Source organism: Bos taurus, chromosome 10, assembly GCF_002263795.3.
Source record: "Bos taurus isolate L1 Dominette 01449 registration number 42190680 breed Hereford chromosome 10, ARS-UCD2.0, whole genome shotgun sequence".
NCBI classification, from domain to species: domain Eukaryota; kingdom Metazoa; phylum Chordata; class Mammalia; order Artiodactyla; family Bovidae; genus Bos; species Bos taurus.
In genome coordinates, this window is record NC_037337.1 from 28,928,545 (window position 1) to 28,950,879 (window position 22,335).

Here is a 22,335-nt window from a genome sequence, read left to right on the forward strand (position 1 = left end):
CTTTCTCCTGGGGAGGAATACTTTAAAACTGGATCAGCTCCCTCCACCTGGTAGAGAGGCTACAGCTAAGGATCACTCCTCCACAACTTCCTTACTTGAGACATTACAACTTCATGCAACTTAGGAACTCTGCTTGACAGACAGAGGAGGGAGGGACAACGATGATAAACCACACCAGCTAATATTTATCAAGTACCTCTAGGTGTCAGGCCCTGGGCTTAGCACTCTATGGATATATTACTGTGACTGTCTTACAGTGAGGAAACTGAGGCCTAACAAGTTGAGTAACTTGCTCAAAGGACTGTCTCCTGGAGTGCATGCAGGGCCAGCATGTGAACAAGACTGCCAGAGGAGCGGTCCAGAGTGAGCAGTGAGGACTGAGGCCCAGATGCCTGCTTTCTAACTCTCACTTCCGGTGACTGGCTTTGTGATGAACTCTTCCTTCAGTGTTCAGATGATTTTCCTAAGTGTCATATAGTTGGCTAGTTTGCCTCTAGGTCAGGCAGCGGGAGACCTTCGACCACGAAGCACTCCAGGCCCCCAGGAGGAGAAGGGCTGCCTGTTACAAGTGGCCGCATGGCTCCCTGGAGTTGGTGTGGTCTTACCTGGATGGACAGAGCCACTTGGTAAGACCACATGGCATCACCATGAACAATGTCACCTACACACAAGGATCCACACTTTGTACACAACTCAACTATAACCCCCAGCTCAAATGAGACAGGAGATGTAACAAGATGGAAAAATAAAAGTGAAAAACAATACTCCATCCCGACATGAAGACTAGAAGATGCAATTATGCTGACGTCATTGAAGAGGTCTGAGGAGGAAATTTGCAAATGGCATTATTTGGAACCTAGATGTACATAGAATCCCTGTTTGAGGAAAGGAATGTCAAGAACATATTCATTTAAATGCTGCAGAGGGCCCCAGGTTCTGATAAACTTTGTATCACAAGGCCTCATAGGGTTGCATGATTAGGAAGAGGGACCCCCAGGAGGTCATCTTTTTATAATTCAGGAGCTTGGAAAGAAACCAGTTCTCTAGACCACACCAACCATGGATCCTTTTTAAAATCCATGTCAAACTGAAGAAATTTACTGAGAGCCAATCACTCCCCAGTAGCGGAAAAACTGAGATCATTGGGAGAAGTGGTGAGACTGCTGCCCAGACCATTCCTGGGGTGTTTCTCAGTCTCCATCCAGCAGTTCATGTTTTATCCATTAATTTTAATTTCCTAAGCCTCACAAAGAGGGAGTTCAGGGACAGCACCAAGATTGTCACAAGCTCTGTCGAAAATGCGGGGAACAGGAGGCCGCGCTCCCCTGCCACAGCCGCTCCCTGGAGCACAGCACCCACTTGGAGAGAGAATGACGGGGGGCTCTAGGTGCCAGCGTGCTTGTGCAGACGACAGCGACTCTGCCTGCTAGAAAGTTTCATCTGCTGCCTGTGGAAGGGCTGCTGGTAGAGCCAGAGCTGGGGCATCTGTTAAGCCGTGACACGCCGATAGAGGAAGAGATTGGGAGGCTGTCCCTGCAGACACTGAAGCTGTAGCGAAGCAGGGTGTGCCCAGGGGGTGTCTGGCAGCAGCAGCAAGGGAGACCAGCTCTAAATTAAACTCTTTCAGACCTCATGTTCTGAGGTCCAGAATGATGTTCAGAATTTTATCTTCCTTTCCTTTAAATGGGATCAAAGGGAAGACTAACAGCAAAGGTTTCTCTGTGAGAGCTTCTCAGCTTCCAGATGCCTTTCGGTGACAACATTGAGAGCTGTGAGGGTGCAGGCCAGGGAACACAGTAGAGAACAATGATTAGGAAAACGAAGCTGATAAGAGTATGTCACCTATGACACAGACGAGGATGGAGATGACAGCTTATAAATCACCCAAAGAAAAAAAATCAGCCACGAATCGTAGTGCCTGCTCCCATTCCTTCCCCCAAAGGACTAAAAATACTTACCCCAGCAGGGTAAATGGCCTGAATCAAGGCTGGTGTGTTGGCGACCAGAACACACACACAAACGGGATTTTGCTTTCTGAGGGGCTGTAATGCACACAATGTTTTATATTCAACAGATGGTTTTCCTAACAGCTCAAGGCAAGAATTGCTGGCTCTTTCCATTTTATGCAGAGCTGCTCTATGGTTAAAGAGCTGCTCTATGGTTATTCTAAGCCTCTGGGTTATTGTAGTCAAAGAATTGCATGCAGACTCCCTTTCAATTGCCCTTCCTCTGACTCCTGAGCCATCACAGAACTGAAAAGCCCTCCCAATTATCTTGTCTCCATGTTATTAAAGTGCAGTGCAATGCTACAGTACAATGTGTTAACATAATACAGTACAATTCTATTATAAAACAGAGTCCTAATAATAGACTTTGTTATTCTGAAGGTCAAATCATGTCTCTCTGTACAAAGGGTCGATGAGGCATCTCTTTCATTACAGCACAGACGATCTCTAAAAGCAGAGTTCTCCTACAGCATCCCCTTTCTTTATAGTATTCTGCTCAAACCCTAGGACAGCCCCCCATGTCACAGAGAGTGGAGTCCAAGAAGAGTGGGCCCAGATTAGACAATACAGTTTCCTGAATAAAAAGACCAAGTCTTGGTATTCAAGGCTATAATCTGTAACTTCTCATTCTTTCCAGCTTTGTCTTCTATAAGTTCCATACACAATCATCCAAATGCTATTATCACTCTTTTCTGCAGTTTCCTGATTCCTCTCTATTACTCTACTTACAACCCCCTCCCCCGAGAAGAAGACCCTTCTTAGAGGTAAAAAGCTCATCTGTAGTTGCTGAGACAGTTCATAGTTTTCATTTAACTTTCAGTTCCAATTCCAGTCTTCTAGAATTTTCATCCTGTATTGGTAAACTGCCATTTCTGACCTATCGCTTTTTATTGGTAGTTACCTTTCTGTATTTTCATTTATTTTTTGAACTAGAAAATTAACTCCTTCATTTTGCTACTATTTACATTTGTGTATACTTTAGACCACTGCTTCTCATACTTCAAAGTGCATGGGAGCTGTCAGAGTATCTTATTTGAATGCAGTTTCTGAATCAGTAGGACTAGCGTGGGGTCTGAGACCCTGCATTTATAACAAGCAGCTCACACTTTTGATTATCAAGGATTTAGACCTCATGGAGTTCTTACAACTCTGAAAACTGACAAGATCTTTTTCTCTTCCTTATGTTGAGCCAAAGTCTTATAGATAACTAAGCTCCCCGAGTCCACAGGGTCACTGGACTTTGGACTCTGCCTACTCCAGGAAGCTCCTTTCCTTGGGGATGAGCCTAAATTACCTAGTTCTTTGTTTTTCTCCAGGCTCATTGAAGAAAGCCTCATACATGAAGATGATACCAGGCAAAAATTGAAGAGGAACTAAAGAGCCTCTTAATGACGGCAAAAGAAGAGAGTGAAAAAAACTGGCTCAACATTAAAAAAATTAAAATCATGGCATCTGGTTCCATCGCTTCATGGCAAATAGAAGAGGAAAAAGTGGAAGCAGTGAAAGATTTTATTTTCTTGCACTCCAAAATCACTGCAAATGGTGATTGCAATCATGAAATTAAAAGACACTTGCTTCTTGAAAGGAAGCTATGACAAACCTAGACAGTATATTAAAAAGCAGAGACATCACTTTGATGACTCTAAAAAGATCCAAATAGTCAAAGCTATGGTTTTTCCAGTAGTCATGTACAGATGTGTGAGTTGGACCATAAAGAAGAGTGAGTGCTAAAGAATTGATGTTTTCAAATTGTAGGGCTGGAGAAGACTCTTGAGAGTCCCTTGGACTGCAAGGAGATCAAAGCAGTAGATCCTGAAAGAAATCAACCCTGGCTATTCACTGGAAGGACTGATGCTGAAGCTGGAGCTCCAATACTTGAGCCACCTGATGTAAAGAGCTGACTCAGTGGAAAAGACCCTGATGCTGGGGAAGATTGAGGCAGGAGAGGGGACAACAGAGGATGAGATGGTTGGATAGTATCACCGATTCAATGGACGTGAGTTTAAGCAAACTCTGGGAGATAGTGGAGGAGAGAGGAGTCTGGCATGCTGCTGTCCATGAGGTCCCAAAGAGTCGGACACGACTTAGTGACTCAACAACAACATGAAGAGAGCACTGCCTGTGCTGGGTACTTAGTGAATATCTGTTTCCAAAGAGCAGTGACAGAGGATGGCTCGTCCCCAACCCCCTCATGTCATCAACATTTCCTCCCTCTTTGCCTCAGAACCAGTACGTGGGCCATTCTTTCTGCTAGCAACTTCTTTCCCAGTTGTTTCCAAAAATATATTCTTTAAAATTCATATTTTAAACCTTTTCAGAAGGCATTAAAACACGAACCCATATTGCTTCAGTCATCCTGTCTTTCTAAGAAAATACACTGACTTGCAGCTTTTCTATTATCCCAAATATACGGCTCTTAGAAAAATCTTTAAAGCTCTTTTAAGGTCCAGTTGATATGCATGTTGCAGATAATAGGTGTCTGTACAAAGTATGAAAATGATTTATAAAGCTAAAACACATTGTAAATAAAGAATATTTTATATGTATTAAAAATATGCATGCACGCTAAGTCGCTTCCATTGTGTCCGACTCTTTGCAACCCTATGGCCCATAGCCAGCCAGGCTCTTCTGTCCATGGAGTTCTCCAGGCAAGAATACTGGAATGGGTTGCCATGTCCTACTCCAGGGGGTCTTCCCAACCCAGGAATTGAACCTGTGTCTCTTATGTCTCCTGCACTCACAAGTGGGTTCTTTACCACTAACACCACCTGGGAAGCCTCAATTATATGCTCATTTATTTCTGCTGCTCTTGCCTCTGCAATTTTATCTTTTTTAACGTTTGATGCAGGGAGAGGAGACTGTCTCTTTTTGTAAAGTGCCAGAAATTTAGAGCTACCTGGAACCCTAATCATTTACAGATGGGGAAAAGAGGCACAAAGAGGTTAAATAAAGTCAACCTGAGATGTCACAGGAGGAGAAGGACAGAGGCAAGATGGGAACCCAGGTCTTCTGCCCTGGAGCAGCCTCTTCCCCTCTCAGCCTCCCTGCCTTCTCCTCCTTTGTACTGCAGGAGCAGAGAGTGGCACAGCACCAAGACCAGAGGTGTGATCACAGCGGGTATTAAGTCACTGCCACAGAATATTACATCTGAGGAGGATGTTGGCATTTATATGGTCTATCATCCTGTTTTCTGGTACAGATGAAGGAGGCAAAGCCCAGAGGAGTCAAACCAAGCCTTGCTGGGAGCCCACAGCTTGTTAGGAGCAAGGCAGCTGACTCACAGTCCAGTGTTCCTAGTCCTGGGGCCAGCAGCCTTGTGCACATAAGGGAGTTCTGTAGACAAGAAATAAGAAGCACCTATTGCCCCTTTGTGTAGCTGGAAGCACCAACCTGACTGTAGTCTATTCCTGGCCATTAACAAGTGCAACTGTGCTTGGGTTTCACAGCATGTTTGAGTTTCAGAATAAATTCTATTTCATTCAAGGAACAGCTAAGTCAACTTCCATGTTTCAGTGATTCTCATCAAAACATTAAGTTCAATTATACCAACATTCACAATGACAATTCAAATCAGAATAAGAGGATAATTCTAATTCATTGATTTTTCTCTCCTGCCAGGGACATCAGTGCACAGGCAATTAGCACTTCCTTTGTGATCCTGAGAAACCTGGGGAACATTACCATGCCAAGGCACAAAGCAGGGAATTAGAGGGGAGCGCCTTGGTCATTCTATGCCTATATCTGGCTCAGATGGTAAAGAGTTTCTGCAATGCAGGAAACCAGGGTTCGATCCCTGGGTCAGGAATATCCCCTGGAGAAGGAAATGGCAACCCACTCCAATATTCCTGCCCGGAGAATCCCATGGACAGAGGAGCCTGGTGGGCTACAGTCCATGGGGTTGCAAAGAGATGGACATGACTGAGCAACCAACACTTTCCTTGGTCAATCTCTCTGGAAGTTCAGACTTACATTTATGCTGCATATATCAACTATCTCTATTATTTGTTTTGATTCTTCAAAAATGATAGTATAAGAGCTGTCTTCACCCCAGGGCTTTAGATCTGCAAAGGTCAGTGTTCCATGAGTGAGGAGGCATAAGATCTCACCCCACTCCCTGGAGTTCCCTTCATCTTGTGGACATGGAAAGGGGTGGGGAGGTTGGTGGATTTACCATTGTCAATCTCATAATCAGCGAAGGCAAGTTCAGAGCCTTTGTTGGTGATCAGCAGCTCCCCATTCAGCGTGAAGATCATTGAAGCATCATCCAGGTTAATCATACATCCAACCACATCTCCTGGCTGCCAGGTCCGTCCAAAATACCCACTCCCTTGATGCCAACGCTGGCCCTAGAAGACAAGAGCCCAGGGATTAGAGAAATGGAGGTCCTAGAGGCCCCTGTGCTGCTGGAGAAGTGACCCCATGAACAATTTCTCCTAATGGGCAGTGGTGCCTGGTTTCCAAACGATACTTCCCTTTCTACCAAGGACAGTGCTCAGGGAGAAGTGGTCTATCTACAGGTGTGGGAAACCAAGGTATACAAGGCTCATCAGAAAAGGTGGCCAAGTCTCCCAATACATAGTCAGCTATGTAAATGAGCTGGATTCCCCTGAAGACAAAGTGGTAAGATTGCCCCACATGCTTGGCTGCACAGTGTTCTGTGGGTTCAGGGGCAAGGCAGATATGGAGGTGATCACAGAAAGGACTAGAGTGTACAAGCCCTCCCCTTTGCCCTAGAGCAAAGGGACAAACACTAGGGGATGAGTGTGCTGTGGTCTAAATCAGTGCGTGTGGTGGCTCCTCCCTTTTGAAGCCAGAGGTCCAGATACTCAGCACTTCTCACTTCTGGAGAAATGCTTGGAGCAGAAAAACCTGGACTGAGGAGTGGCGAGCACCAGCCAGACTCACCCTGCTGCCTTCAAACACGAAGGCTTGGTCATCTGCCCCCAGCTCAATGTCGGGTCGGCAGCCTGGCCGGGCCCAGCCAACACGCATGTCGCCTCCGGTCACCACCTCGAACTCGAAATACCACTTTCCAGATCTCACGGCATAAGAGCGCTCTACCCGGAAAAAGCGGATCTTGTCTATGCTGACTTTCTCCACAGCTGGGTCAGCTATCAAGAAGGAAAGGGAGGAGAGATTGCCGGAGAAGGAGAGAGAACACAGGCTTTTAATATTTAGGGAGGACTCCTCGAAGGATGTTCAACAACAAAGGCTGATGGCAGATCTCCTGCTAGTCAATATAACATAATGTTCATAAAAGAATCATCTCCATCATCATCATTTCATAAAAACACAAACTACCATTCACTGTGTGAGTGCTCTGCAGTAGAAATGAAATCTCAGTGTTTCCTCCCAATAATCCTATGAAATCAGTGTTATTGTTTTCATTTTACCAATGAAGAAACAGGCTTCTGAGGTTCACTTGTTCAAGGTCATAGAGCCAATAAACCGAGGAGAGCCAAGATCTGAACTGAGGTCTGTCTTACTCCAAATCCATCCCCTTAAACCACTTTTTACTGCCCCACGTGCCTATGGTATCCCCTGAGGTATGAGGTGGCAGTGACATGTTAAATACTCATAAGGTGGTGATTTTAATCAGTGACAGAATTCAGTTGAGAGATGACATTACCTGCCCCAAAGTGAGATGATATTCATGTTCGGAAAATAAGAGAAATAATGGTTAACTTTGTTTTGGGACCAACTATCCTGAAAAGCTCAGCTATGCTGGAGGATAACTTATTCCCTGTGGGGCTGGGTCATAGATGTGCTCATTACAGAAATATCTGGTCAATGGAACACAGCTCTATGATCAACATGGTTCCCCCTCCACCCCCCTACTTCCTAAAATTCACCATTGTTTTTAATGTTTTTTAGCACCAACGGTATTTCTAACAGTGCAAGTTAGACCTATTGAACATCAGTATTCCTCCAGAAGAAGATGTGTTTAGCAAACTGGAGCCAGAATGAACAATCTGCACTCATTACCTAGCTCTTGGTCTGATGGCTCAATGTTATAGCCATAACCAACAAACGTCCGGACAGCTTCACGAAGGCTGTCCCGGTTTGACTTCTTGGTACGCTCATCCAGCAATGAATATGGCACCAAACGTGGATTTCTTTTGTTCTTTAAATCCTACGTGAAGCCAGAGAAAAGAGAATCTGAGAAAATGCATTTCATCTTTACAAAGAGCTCCTCCCACTCACATATCCCCAGCAACAGTCCTGGTTTCCTCATGTGAGTCTGCCAGCTCTTCTCCCAGTGCCTTGATATTTACCAGTGAACATATTTGCCACTTCAGGATTAAATGAGTACAAATGGAAAATTTGTACTAACATTCAAAGCCAGCAGTAAAAATCACATTTTAATAATGCCAGCCCTTGAATAAAATGAAGTGTCATGAAATTAGTTAGACTTCTCCATTCCCAAGGCGAGGCAGATGGGGGTTTGCGTAACTATTCCCCGATGAAAGATCATGCGTGATTTAAACTGCTATGGCCTCCTCACAACAGATCCTTCACAGAGAGGCATCTCTGCTCACAGAGAAACATTTGAAAAGATGGCAGAGCCACGGTGGGGCTGTTGCCCTGTAATAATAGCACGTATTTGGATGAGTCCTTTTCCGGTCCTTAGTGGGGACTAAGAAGACGACAATGACAATGGCAGTGATAAGTTGTTATAATCTGACATGCTGTTTTGAATTCGCCACTCCCTTCCCTGCCACGGTTTCCTAGTTGTCATCTTCTTGGTTCCAGACATGTGCAGGTTGAGAGGCTCAGGAATGAATGAGCACGTGTGCACACAGCTATCTGTGAACTTCCCTGATCCTGAGCCTTCCTGAGATGAGGCGGTTATTTCAGAGTGAGAGGTGCAGCAGGTGGGTTAGCGCTGAATCATGGTTCTGAACGCCACCTAACTTCTTGCTGGGCTCTCATGCTGCCTTTGGATGAGCCAAGAACTCTGCCTGGGAATTCTGGCCCCGTGGACTGAAGTAAGGGGACACAGGCTTATCGTTGGGCTGGTCTGCCCCTCTCCTGGGCTGGTTTCCCCTTCAGTGGTACATACTTGGGACCACTCCAAAAATATTGCTGAGCTGTGATGTTGATTCATGTGAACCTTACATTGGCCTTGGAGAGTGAGTGAAAGCTCAGCTTTCCATGGGACAAGCAGCAAGACAGGGAATAAGAGAAGATGCAGCCAGAGGCCATATACACAAGGCAACCTGATCACAAGTGTATCGGACTAACAAATGAAACGTAAGCCTATGCACTGCTGGAGTTAATGTCAACATGACCATCGTGAATTCCATTCAGCCCCATGATTCTATTAACAATGAATGTGCTGAGGGATGAGCAACAGACTGCAAAGGCAACCTCCATCTTCCAATCTAATACCCACCAAAGCAAAATGCCTTTTTGATAGATGATCACATCTCCTGGCTTCTCCATCAGGCCTGACCCAGCATCTCTCACCTGTTGAATGCCATAGGTCCATCCTTGTTTTATTCTGTCTTTTGCCCAGACATTGTGTGCATTTTCTGCAAGCTTATCCACTAAAACTTCTTGAGGAGGTAACAGCTTCACATCAGACAAATCCAAAGGGGCTGGCTTATAGCCATTGGACATCATGTAGCTACAAGTAAATGCAAAATATATATTTTGAACAGAACTGTAAATCTTTCTCATTTCGGATTTTTGACCAATAGCACAGGGTCAGAATACTAGAAAGATAAGGCTACAGTCACAGGTTCTATGTGTTTTCCAGATGGCTCAGTGGCAAAGAATCCGCCTGCAATGCAGGAGACAAGGGTTCAGTCCCTGGGTCAGGAAGATCCCCTGGAGGAGGAAATGGCAACCCAATCCAGTATTCTTACCTGGAGAATCCTGTGGACAGAGGAACTTGGTGGGCTACAATCCATGGGATCACAAAGAATTGGACATGACTGAGCAACTGAGCATGCAAGCACAGGTTCTCCCCTTGGCAGAATGGATAGCTCAGTTTGATTTCAAGTCTTCGGATGTGGCCCTTAATTCATCAACCTAAACCCATCCTTATTTCTCAGTGTGCAAACCATGGGCACACTCAGTATAATTCAGCATCACCAAAGCTCCTTTGCCTCACTTCACAAACACAAAGGTTATGATACACAGGGCAAGGACGCGACCATGAGCCAAATGATTTCTTATAAAGCAGCAGAATATGATTGCTCAGTATTAGAAAACTAAACTTTCACTTTGAGAATTAAAAAAAAAAATCATAGCATTAGAGAGTTTGTGAAATGACCTTCATGGTTTGCTGTCCAGTCCAGGAATCACAGCCACAGTTGTCTGTAATTTGCTAGATAACATGAGGATGGGAAAAGCTCAGCAGGAGCCCAGGGAGATGCATCGTGTGAACGGAAAGAAGCAGGGGTCCATGTGGAGTGACTCACAGGAGAGCAACTGACCATAGTCATGTGGGAACATGAGTCCAGAGGCACTCACGACCCCAAGGCCACTGACTGCTCAGATCAGGGCCAGAACCTAAATCTGACAACTTGCAGACCGGAGCTACTCCACCCAAGAACCTCAGAGCAGTAGGGGATGCGAGGTCTACTGTAGCACCATGCCATCCCTCACTCACCCTCTAGGGATGCCTGACCTTGGGCAGGGCCACCATGTGCTGAGCACTGAGCCCAGCCACCCCTCCAGCTGCTGCCTCTCACACGTGTGGCTCCTGGCCCCAGGAGCTGCCTCTGAGAGTGGAGCTTGGCAGCCTGGGGTTTCACAGGGAGGAAGGGGAAGATAAGCATTCGATTAGAGCTGGCACTGCCTTGGCTCTCAAATCATCATGACACCTGCGTGTGAATGCGTGTGCCCCCAAGGCTGGCATATGTGTGAGTGAGCAAGAGAGCCAGGGGATGTGCCAGCAAGCCCATATCTGAGAGTGTGAGAACACATGACGAGTGAATGTACGGATGAGAGGGAGAGAAGGATACGTGCAGATTTAGGGGCCAAATTAAATCTTGGCAGAGAGGCCCATTTCTGCAAGATTTACAAGGCTGGCCCAAGGCCAGAGGAGTGAATCTTTGCTGTGGCTACCGACCATATTCAAGTTCTCGTGCCAATTGCTATTCTTATAGACCATGACAGCTTATCCTTCTGAGTGCCGCATCTTCTGGCTCAAAACTAACAATAGTAGATAGTAGTGTGGGTCCAGGCAGAAAGAGTAAAAAGAGAGGAGGCCTGGAAACCCTGTACTTCAGCTGGTTTCTGCTTGGGGTTTGAGTGCAGTCTAGGCACCTGGAGGAACTGCCTGACCTGGTGCTGGAAGTATCTGGGGCAGTTCCCTGCCTCTGTGCGTGGACCTCCTGTCCTCCCAGTTTAAACATTAAGACCGAAGCATTAAAGTTGCCAACCATTAAAAGATCACCTACTTTTTGGGCAATTTGACCTTCTTGAGATCGTCCTCAGCAGCTGGGTTAACATGAGCAATGTGGCACCCCAGGGCCAGGAGAGTTCTGTGATGTAGTGGACAGAGAAAACACAGGTCAACGGCAAGGTAGAGTTCAGTGAGAGCCCCCACCTCCATCAGAAGTGATAAAAACAGACGATATTCACTCATTAGACCAGAGGTTGCCAAACTTTTCTTAGAGGTGAGATAGGAAATGGTGTAGGCTTTGTGGTCCTTAGGTCTCTGTTACAGTTACTCACCTCTGCCACTGCAGAGGGGAAACAGTCATAGACGATATGCAAGACAATATGAAGAGCCTACCTTTGTTACAATAAACATTTTTTTTTAACCAAAATAGGTGGCTGGTTAGATAAGCTTGTGGATCTTAGTTTGCCAACTCCTGAATGCATAGCATAAAAATGCAACAAAAAGTTTGTTCATTCTGGGAGACCTTTTCTAGTTTATGACTCTGCATTAGGATTGTATCCTGATTCTCTGATTCCAGAGGACAGATGGGACCCTAATAGCAAACCCAGAAGTCAGCAAGCATTTCCTGGGTGCTCCCTGCACACAGTGTCTTGAGCTGTGCTGGACACCACGAGGTACCAAAGCCCCACCCTTGAGGAGGGTCGCTATGATGGAAGACATTTCACGTGGGTTCCTGTGAGACAAGGCATCACTATGCCAGCAAACCTGAAGTTAAAAAGTTCTGTACTGACAAGGAGCGAACAGAGAAACACTAGGCAGAGAGCACAGGTAACAAGTACAAAGGGATTGAAGAAGGGAGATATAAACTTGGGCTAAAAAAACTAATGAAGATCTGAATTAATGTTGAAACTATGGGTGGGATCATAGAGAAGCTAAAAGTTATTTTTAAGTTGAATGTTAGTTAATTAAACTATGTTTTCCCATTGATTTTTTAGAAATACTGTATCCTTATTTTTTAATGTTCAGCATCTCATTTAAGCATTACAACAATTATGAAAAGATAAGAACTATTACTATCCTCACTTTGTAGATGAGAGAACAGAGACTTAGGTTAAGTTGTCCAATTTCAATATGACCTAGAATCTACTGTATATCTTATCTTCTTTTCTTAATGATACATGAACTAAAAGAGGCAACTCCCCTGGAGAAGGAAAGGCAGCCCACTCCAGTATTCTTGCCTGGGAAATCCCATGGACAGAGGAGCGTGGCGGGCTATGGTCCATGACTTAGCAACTAAACAACAAAAGAAGCAATCAGTCTTTTGCAAGTTTCTCTTTTTTTCTGCCTACATTTTCCTTGTCCAAAATGGTCTCTAAAGAACTATATATGCTAAATAACAACAGCAGATATATTACTGACTATGCTAAACCCTTTTGTGGCATGAATAATCCCCATTCCTGCTAATTTGTCAGACTGCATCATGTTTTCGAGGCAAGAGACAACAGGTTTGTAGTTTAGTTATAAGGCATTAAATCATCTGCTCACTGTTTAATCCAGATTCAATTAAACACTCACTTTAAGGTTTCAGTTGACATTTGTAGGTTATAATTCTTCTCAGTTTCGGGCAGCTTTGAAAACTCAACAAGGCAGGGGTGCTGTCTTTTATTGTCATCCCGTATCTAGGTGACAACATAAGAAAGAATATAATTTTAAGTTTTCACAACCAGCACTGCCTGGGGAAACAGAAAAGGACACACTTTAAGACATGGCCCAGGCAATTCGTGTCGGGCAGAACAACGACAGCTATTTGCTGATAGACAAATAGACAGTCTTCTCTCTAGTAAGTGACACATGCAGTCCCCGAGCTGCTGGTGGCTTGCGTTCTGTGCACTGCTTCTAGTCAAGTGTTTGCATTCAGAACATACTTTCCCAGAGAAGCAATTTTATTCATGGCAACCATGCTCCTGCCTGTCCCAGATTTGTAGAACCCTGGTGCCACTGAAGGGTAGCATTCTTCAGAACATAAAGGACTACAGACTCTGGACCAGCACTGTCTGATGGAAACACAGAATCAGCCACCGATGGGAACTACATTTGCAATTTCAAATTTCCTAGGAACCACATGAGAAAAGCAAAACAACAACAACAGAAACTCCACCCCCTGCCCCAAACCAAAACAAAAAAACCCCAAAGAAAACAAAACAAAAAACCCCAAAAAGCAAAAGCCAAAACCAGGTGAAATGAATTCTAATAATGTATTTTACTTAACTTAATACACTCAAAACATTAGCATTTTAACAAATAATTAAGAAATTATTTCTGAGCCATTTTATATTGGCTTTTCATAGAAAGTGTTAAAAAGCCACCGTGTACTTTCTATTTACAGCACATGTCAATTCAGGCTAGTCACATTTTAAGTGCTTAGGAGCCACATGTGGCCCACAGCTATTGTATTAAACAGTGCAGATCCAGACAGTAACTCACTCATTCATTCGTTCATTTATTTCACAAACACTTGCTGAATGTCCACGAGGTGGTGGGCTGTGGGCTAGACCTTAGGAGTTCCATGGTGAGCTGGGACAGGATACAGTCTTATGGGCAGTAATACAATCATCAAAGAATTAAGTGCTGAATTGCAACTGTGATTACAAGAGCATTTAGCAGAGAGGGGGTCACATATAAAGAGAATATTTATGAGCTGTATCAATATATAACTGCTGGGGTACAGGGACCCTTTAAGTAAGCTGGATGGTACATAATTTGAGAGTGTCAGGCTCATAGGAAGCTTTAGAATCATGGATCCTTCTGCCTTTGGACATGACCTTACACAATTCACAGAAGAAAGTCCATTTACATGCTCTTTGAACAAGGTTCTCTAGTGAAAGAGATTTCTTAACCTCCTCCGAGTATCCATGAATCTTAGTGATACATCTGAAAACCACAATAAACAAATTCTGATTCACAACAATGAATCAGCCTCTTTTCACCAGCCATGCAGAGAGGACAGCTTTTTCCGAAGAGAAATAAGATGTGAGGGCGCTCGAGGAGGAGATGAGGGATGACCACACTCGATATTCCCTGAAGAAAACACCCAGCATTTGGGAGTAAGGAGGAGGCCAACTGCATGGTCAGCCTGTGCAGAGCCTGTCTCCCTGGCACACCTAACCACAGTTCAACAAACTTCTGAGCAAGGCTGCTGGACACAGTGAGAGCTGGATGGGACTCAGTAAGAAGTAGGTTTGGGCTCGTGAGGTTTTTGTTTTTTATCATTTGAGTCTTTGAAGAACTCTTCCAGGTAAAAGGCTACCCAACCCTCCACTCTAGCCAGGTCACTCAAACACATACCTTGCCAAAAGTCCAGCCAAGCTCTATTTTATTCATTCCCCAAAGCTCATGGATGTTTTCAGCCAGCCTGTCTCGTATTTTCTCTAGATGAGGTGGTAAAACAACCTAAAAGGAAACAACAAATGAGAAGTCAGAACTACGAGAATCAATTTTATTAAGATCTCATCATTAAGTCTAGGCAGATCAGACACCCCAGTTGAATTCACTACATGTCACTAAAGGAAATCAACCCTGAATATTCATTGCAAGGACCGATGCTGAAGCTGAAGTTCCAGTACTTTGGCCACTTGATGTGAAGAGCCAACTCATTGGAAAAGACCTGGGAAAGATTGAGGGAAAGAGAGGAAGGTGGTGACAGAGGATGAGATGGTTGGATGGCATTCCCGACTCAGTGGACATGAGTTCGAGCAGAGACTGGGAGATGGTGAAGGTCAGGGAAGCCTGGTGTGCTGCAGTTCATGGGGTCACAGAGTTGGACACAACTTAGAACTGAACAACATGTCAGTCAAGAGGGGCTGTTTCTATAGACTCCTTCCTCTCTTGGCTTCCTCTGGACCATCTCTCCCTTTCCATCTCTCCCTATGCTCTCTTCTTGAGAGATCTCATCCATCCGCAGGTCACGCCTGACCATCCAGCCTCCATTCATGGTCTCTCTTGCAGTTCAGATACACTATTCCAACTGCCTGCAGGATTTTCCCCCCAAAGTGAACTCAGTATGTTGCTCAAGGCGGAATTCATTATTTTCCCTTTAAAATTTTTTTCTTATTTTTAGCTTCTCTTTTTTGTTGAATGAATGTGTCCACAATTGCCTTAAACCTGAAAGTCATGTTAGTGTCTTTTGTCTTGGCATTATACTCCCACTTTCATCCCCCCACCAACCACAACTAATCAGTCACAAAATCCAACATGCTTATTTCCTAAACATATTTTTGAAGGTTCCCCTCCTTCACATCACTCAACCTTGATATTTTCTACCTGGACCATTACTACCTGGACCATTACAAGACCATGCACAATTGGTCTCGCCAACTCCCACCAATCTATTTTTCACACTGTGACCAGAGTGATGAGCTGACAATAATACAACTACATCAAAACACTCTCCTCTTGAGCATCCCAAGTATGCCTTGACTCTTCTAAGACACAGACTAGATGTATTAATCAAGAATATAGTGTTATTCTTCAGCCCTCTCATCACAGTCCTCCCAAAACATATCCTTTCCAAATCTCCTGAAATTCTCCCCAAAAGGTCACACTGTCTCACAGTTCTGTGCCCTTAAATATGCAACCTTTATTCTTATTAGTACTCCCTGTAATACACATAATATGTATACTCTCCCTGCCCCCGTGCCATATGACAAATGACAAAGACTCTCTCCTTGGCCCAATCTCTAGATGGGTGCTTCTGAGCTATTTTTCTGTAGGCTCAATCCTGGGCCTTGTCTTCAGGATTCCAGTTTTAGCAAGAATCTTGCTAATTCAGTTTACTGACCCACACCCTTGATATCTGATCACCCACCACGTCTGAACAAATTTATTTAACCCCAATCCTTCCCCAGGTGATATCAGATCACTCAGACCTGCCTTCAGTGAGAGAATTGTTAGGTCAGTTTAGTAAGAATCCATCCCAACCCCAATGTTCTACTAACTACTTTTGCATCACTGACATGCCCACCCCCACCCCCACCCTGTTCCTTGGCTGTAAATCTCCACTTGTCTGTGTTGTATTCAGAACTGACCCCAGCTCTATAATGGAGTTCCCTTTCCTCTATTGCAAGAGCTTCTAAGTAAGATCGGGAGAAGGCAATGGCACCCTACTTCAGTACTCCTGCCTGGAAAATCCCATGGACGGAGGAGCCTGGTGCGCTGCAGTCCATGGGGTCACTAGGAGTCGGACACGACTGAGTGACTTCACTTTCACTTTTCACTTTTATGCATTGGAGAAGGAAATAGCAACCCACTCCAGTGGCTGGATTTTAGCAAGATTCTTGCTAAAACTGGAGAATCCCAGGGATGGGGGAGCCTGGTGGGCTGCTGTCTATGGGGTCGCACAGAGTCAGACATGACTGACGCGACTTAGCAGCAGCAGCAGCAGCAGCTAAGTAAGATCTGTTTATACCTCTTTAACAGCTACCCAGATCTGGTTTTAATACAAGTTCAGTTCAGTTTAGTCGCTCAGTCGTGTCTGACTCTTTGTAATCCCATGGACTGCAGCACGCCAGGCTTCCCTGTCCATCACTGACTCCCGGAGTTTACCCAAACGCATGTCCATTGAGTTGGTGATGCCATCCAACTGTCTCATCCTCTGTTGTCCCCTTCTCCTCCTGCCTTCAATCTTTGCCAGCATCAGGGTCTTTTCAAATAAGTCAGCTCTTCACATCAGGTGGCCAAAGGATTGGAGTTTCAGCTGCAACATCAGTCCTTCCAATGAATACTCAGGACTGGTCTCCTTTAGGATGGACTGGTTGGATCTTCTTGCAGTCCAAGGGACTCTCAAGAGTCTTCTCCAACACCACAGTTCAAAAGAATCAATTCTTTGGCACTCAGCTTTCTTAATAGACCAACTCTCACATCCATACATGACTGCTGGAAAAACCATAGCTTTGACTAGATGGACATTGGTTGGCAAAGTAATGTCTCTTCTTTTTAATATGCTGTCTAGGTTGGTCATAACTTTTCTTCCAAGGAGCAAGCGTCTTTTAATTTCATGGCTGCGTCACCATCTGCAGTGATTTTGGAGCCCCAAAAATAAAGTCTGTCACTGTTTACCCATCTATTTGCCATAAAGTGATGGGACCAGATGCCATGATCTTCGTTTTCTGAATATTGAGCTTTAAGCCAACTTTTCCACTCTCCTCTTTCACTTTCATCAAGAAGCTCTTTAGTTATTCTTCACTTTCTGCCATAAGGGTAGTGTCATCTGCATATCTGAGGTTATTGATAATCTGGCAGTCTTGATTCCAGCTTGTTCTTCATCTAGTCCAGCATTTCTCATGATGTACTCTGCATGTAAGTTAAATAATCAGAGGGACAAATACAGTCTTGACGTACTCCTTTCCTGATTTCGAACCAGTCTGTTGTTCTATGTCCAGTTCTAACTGTTGCTTCTTGACCTGCATACAGATTTCTCAAGAGGCAGGTAAGGTGGTCTGGTATTCCCATCTCTTTCAGAATTTTCCACAGTTTGTTGTGATCCACACAGTCAAAGGCTTTGGTGTATCAATAAAGCAGAAGTAGATGTTTTTCTGGAACTCTCTTGCTTTTTTGGTGATCCAGCAGATGTTGGCAATTTGATCTCTGGTTCCTCTGCCTTTTCTAAATCCAGCCAGAACATTTGGAAGTTCATGGTTCACGTATTTTTGAAGCCTGGCTTGGAGAATTTTGAGCATTACTTAACTAGCATGTGAGATGAGTGCAATTGTGCAGTAATTTCAGTATTCTTTGGCATTGCCTTTCTTTGGGATTGGAATGAAAACCGACCTTTTCCAGTCCTGTGGCCACTCCTGAGTTTTCCACATTTGTTGGCATATTGAGTGCAGCACTTTCACAGCATCATCTTTTAAGATTTGAAATAGCTCAATTGGAATTCCATCATCTCCACTAGCTTTGTTCAGAGTGATGCTTCCTAAGGCCCACTTGACTTCACATTCCAGGATGTCTGGCTCTAGGTGAGTGATCATACCATTGTGATTATCTGGGTCATGAAGATCTTTTTGTATAGTTCTTCTGTGTATTCTTGCCACCTCTTAATCTCTTCTGCTTCTGTTAGGTCCATACCATTTCTGTCCTTTATTGTGCCCATCTTTGCATGAAATATTCCCTTGGTATCTATAATTGTCTTGAAGAGATCTCTAGTCTTTCCCATTCTATTGTTTTCCTCTATTTCTCTGCACTGATTACTGAGGAAGGCTTTCTTATCTTTCCTTGCTATTCTTTGGAACTCTGCATTCAAATGAGTATATCTTTCCTTTTCTCCTTTGCCTTTCACTTCTCTTCTTTTCACAGCTATTTGTAAGGTTAATAGAGTTTTGCCAAGAGAACTCACTGATCATAGCAAACACCCTCTTCCAACAACACAACAGAAGACTCTACACATGGATATCACCAGATGGTCAATACCGAAATTAGAGTGATTATATTCTTTGCAGCCCAAAATGGAGAAACTCTATACAGTCATCAAAAACAAGACCAGAAGCTGACTGTGGCTCAGATCATGAATGCCTTGTTGGAAAATTCAGACTTAATTTGAAGAAAGTAGGGAAAACCACTAGACCATTCAGGTATGACCTAAATCAAATCCCTTATGATTATACACTGGAAGTGAGAATAGATTCAAGAGATTAGATCTGATAGACAGAGTGCCCCAAGAACTATGGATGGAGGTTTGTGACACTGTACAAGAGGCAGCGATCAAGACCATCTCCAGAAAAAAGAAATACAGAAAGGCAAAATGGTTGTCTGAAGAGACCTTACAAATAGCTGTGAAAAGAAGAGAAGCTAAAGGTTTTAATACAAACTCCCCCAATATTTATCCTTCTGTTGTTAGCTCAGTGTCTCAGTGTCTTCCCCAGGACCTTCAGGGAAAGTTTCTCTATGTTTTCCCGGCACTTTGCTCCTCTCCCACAGAGGTCACAAACTGGGGACTCAAGTTCTCTTTTCTCCCCCTTATTTTCTCTAATTGACTACTACTACAGTAACAACAATAAACAATTATTACCATTTTCATTTATTAGTTGACAGTTCATAAGAAGTGCGAATGTTCATATAAAAATTCAGATTTCTAATATCTCCTGACCGGTTGGAAGACTCTAACTTTGTCTTGACACTTTTACTTGGCGATTGTAAGCCAGAGCTAAAAAATCGCCACCTGCTTCAGGAGGGCCTGCACCCTTGACCTGCTTCCCTTTTGTGTCACCTCCCTGGCTCTGATATGACTATTAGTGTTTCCATTATTTACAGAATTCCCAATTATGTTTGAGGAGGGGAGCTCATAGAGAATTTTTTGTTTGTTTTTTTAGAAAAAGTATACCAAGTCAGTGATATACAAGGAGACTACAGAGAAAAGTAGCAATAAAATATTTAAGCTATGTATGAAAGGCACTATTTGACTTTTGACTAAAGACAGTCTTTTAAAAAACCGACTTATTATTGAAAAGTCAAACTTAAGTGGCATGATGTTTTGATAAGGAGCAAAATTGGAAAAACTATTAGCAAACATGACTACTGTATTTGGGTTTTACTGGTTAAATAAGATAATCTGTTTAAATTAAGTGTTCCTTAGTCAATCACAGCCTGAAAGTCAGACTTAAAAAAAAAATTACACGTGTGCTTTTTTTTTTTTCCTTATCTCTTCAACTTGGTTGAGAATTCCCAGAGAATCTTGAGACATACTTCAATTGCCGCATATGGTGGAAATGTAAAGAATAATGGTTGTTCACATATCATGACAATGCTACAAAATGTATGATAAGAATAGTTCAATGGTGAAGAAGCAAGGAGGATTTAACCCTATTACATTATCTCCATGGGATGCCTCCTGTTGGCAACCTGAACCTACCTGACTGGTATCTATGGGGCATGGGATGAAAGATGCTTGGGAGAGGAACTGGGTGGTACCCAGCAGATCTCGAATTCCTTCAGCATCACGTTTATACTCTTTGACAGGCTCCAATCTCATCTTTTCTTTTGGAAGTAAGGCTTCATAGCAAGGGGCATAGCCAGAGGGAGGCAGGAACTTAAATTCTCCATGACGTCCACCCAGCAGGAAACGGACTCTGTGTTATTTGGAGAGACCAGGAAGAGAGAGGTTAAAAAATTATATGCCAGCCTAAATAAGTGAAAATTAAAGATTAGCTCCCCCCGTCCAAATTATTTTTTTGGGAAGTGAATGATGTCCGATTCATCACAGTGAACACCCTAAAGTACACATCACAGTGAACACCCTAAATTGGAGATAAAGGCAAGTATCAGTTCATACTGCCCACAATTCTCAATTGACCACGTCAGCTAAGTGAAATGAAGATACATTAAAAATGAAGATACATTAAAACTACTAGATTTTTTCCTTTTTCTTAATTAGAGTATAATTGCTTTACAATGGTGTGCTAGTTTCTGCTGCACAATGAAGTGAATCCGCTACATGTATACATATATCCCCTTTCTCTTGGGCCTCCCTCCCACCCACTCCTATCCCACCCCCCCAGGTCATCACAGAGCACTGAAAACAACCCAATCAAAACATGGGCAGAAGATCTAAATGGACAGTTCTCCAAAGAAGACATGTAGATGGCCAAGAGGCACAGGAAAAGATGCTCATCACGGCCAGTTATTGGAGAAATACAAATCAAAACTACAATGAGGTACCACCTCACACTCATCAAAATAGCCATCATCAAAAAAGTCTACAAACAATAAAGGCTGGAGAGGTGTGGAGAAAAGGGAACCCTCCCACACTGTTGGTGGGAATGTAAATTGATACAGTCACTATGGAGAAGAGTATGGAGGCACTTAAAAAAGTAAAAATAGAAGTATCATATGATCCAGAAATCCCACTCCTGGGCATATATACCTTGAGAAAACCATAATTCAAAAAGACATACACTCAATGTTCATTGCAGCACTATTTACAATAGCCAAGACATAGAAGCAACCTAAACGCCTATTGACAGATAAATGGATAAAGAAGATATGACTTATATACAATGGAATATTACTCAGCCATAAAAAGGAATGAAACTGTGTCATTTGTAGAGATGTGGATAGACCTAGAATCTGTCATACAGAGTGAAGTGAGTCGGAAAGAAAAAAAAAATCATATATTAAAATCACTAGATTTTACAAAATCAAGTTCATCCTTACCCTAGTTGGAGAATCATTACTATAGATATCATTAATATAGATATTATTACTATAGTTTGAAAAGAGTAACAGTGATAATGCCAGATTCTGGAAAGATCACATTGAAACAACAGTAGAGAACTTCAAGTCTTTTTACTTGAGAGAGATTACTCACACAACAACGAAAGAAAACATGCTATAAATATTTGGGGAAAATAGGAAATTCCTAGTTTAAGGTGCAAAAAGATCAAGTAACAAGAGAATATTAAACAGAAATGGTATACATGGCGGGAGATGTTAATAGAAAAGATACACTGAAGAGGCTGCAGTTCCCAAAGTAGCCATATGAGGGAGACTGTGAGCAAGTATCAGCAGCTGGTTACAGCCATGGGGGGCCAAACGGGCCTCCAGTGTTTGCTCCCTAGGGTTCCAAGAGCCTTCTAGGGGGCACCACTGCCTTGTTGGCACCCAGGCCTAGTGCCCTGGCCCACTCCAGCAGTGCCTACAGGGACCTCCCAAGGAAGGAAGAAGAATCCTTATGGGGCCACAGTCACGGCTGGCACTGATTACCAATAAGCTGAAATTTTAAAAATATTTTAATTTTGCATTCTGGCTGAATATCAGCCTCATATATATTGTTAAGTTAGGGTTAGAGCACAAAGTTCCTCTGCAAGAAGAGAGTGAAAATGAAGTATTTCAACGTGACACTTTATAGGCTTTCAGGTTTGAGACTAGAAATACAGCTTTTGCAAATCATCTGTAAACCATATTAAATTGATGAGAAAATAT

The 22,335-nt window shown here is 43.4% G+C and overlaps 1 protein-coding gene across 1 annotated transcript in view; it reads right to left on the bottom strand.

Annotated features, from left to right (window-relative positions):
- RYR3 (ryanodine receptor 3) overlaps positions 1-22,335 on the bottom strand; it is a 558,656-nt gene that overhangs the window by 200,725 nt on the left and 335,596 nt on the right. Inside the window, exons 20-27 of the mRNA XM_015473104.3 lie at positions 20,267-20,483; positions 14,710-14,814; positions 12,940-13,043; positions 11,420-11,503; positions 9,477-9,636; positions 7,992-8,139; positions 6,912-7,117; positions 6,178-6,352 (exon numbers count right to left, since the gene is read on the bottom strand). Coding sequence (XP_015328590.2) covers positions 6,178-6,352; positions 6,912-7,117; positions 7,992-8,139; positions 9,477-9,636; positions 11,420-11,503; positions 12,940-13,043; positions 14,710-14,814; positions 20,267-20,483 — 1,199 coding nt within the window. The remainder of the gene's footprint in view (positions 1-6,177; positions 6,353-6,911; positions 7,118-7,991; positions 8,140-9,476; positions 9,637-11,419; positions 11,504-12,939; positions 13,044-14,709; positions 14,815-20,266; positions 20,484-22,335) is intronic.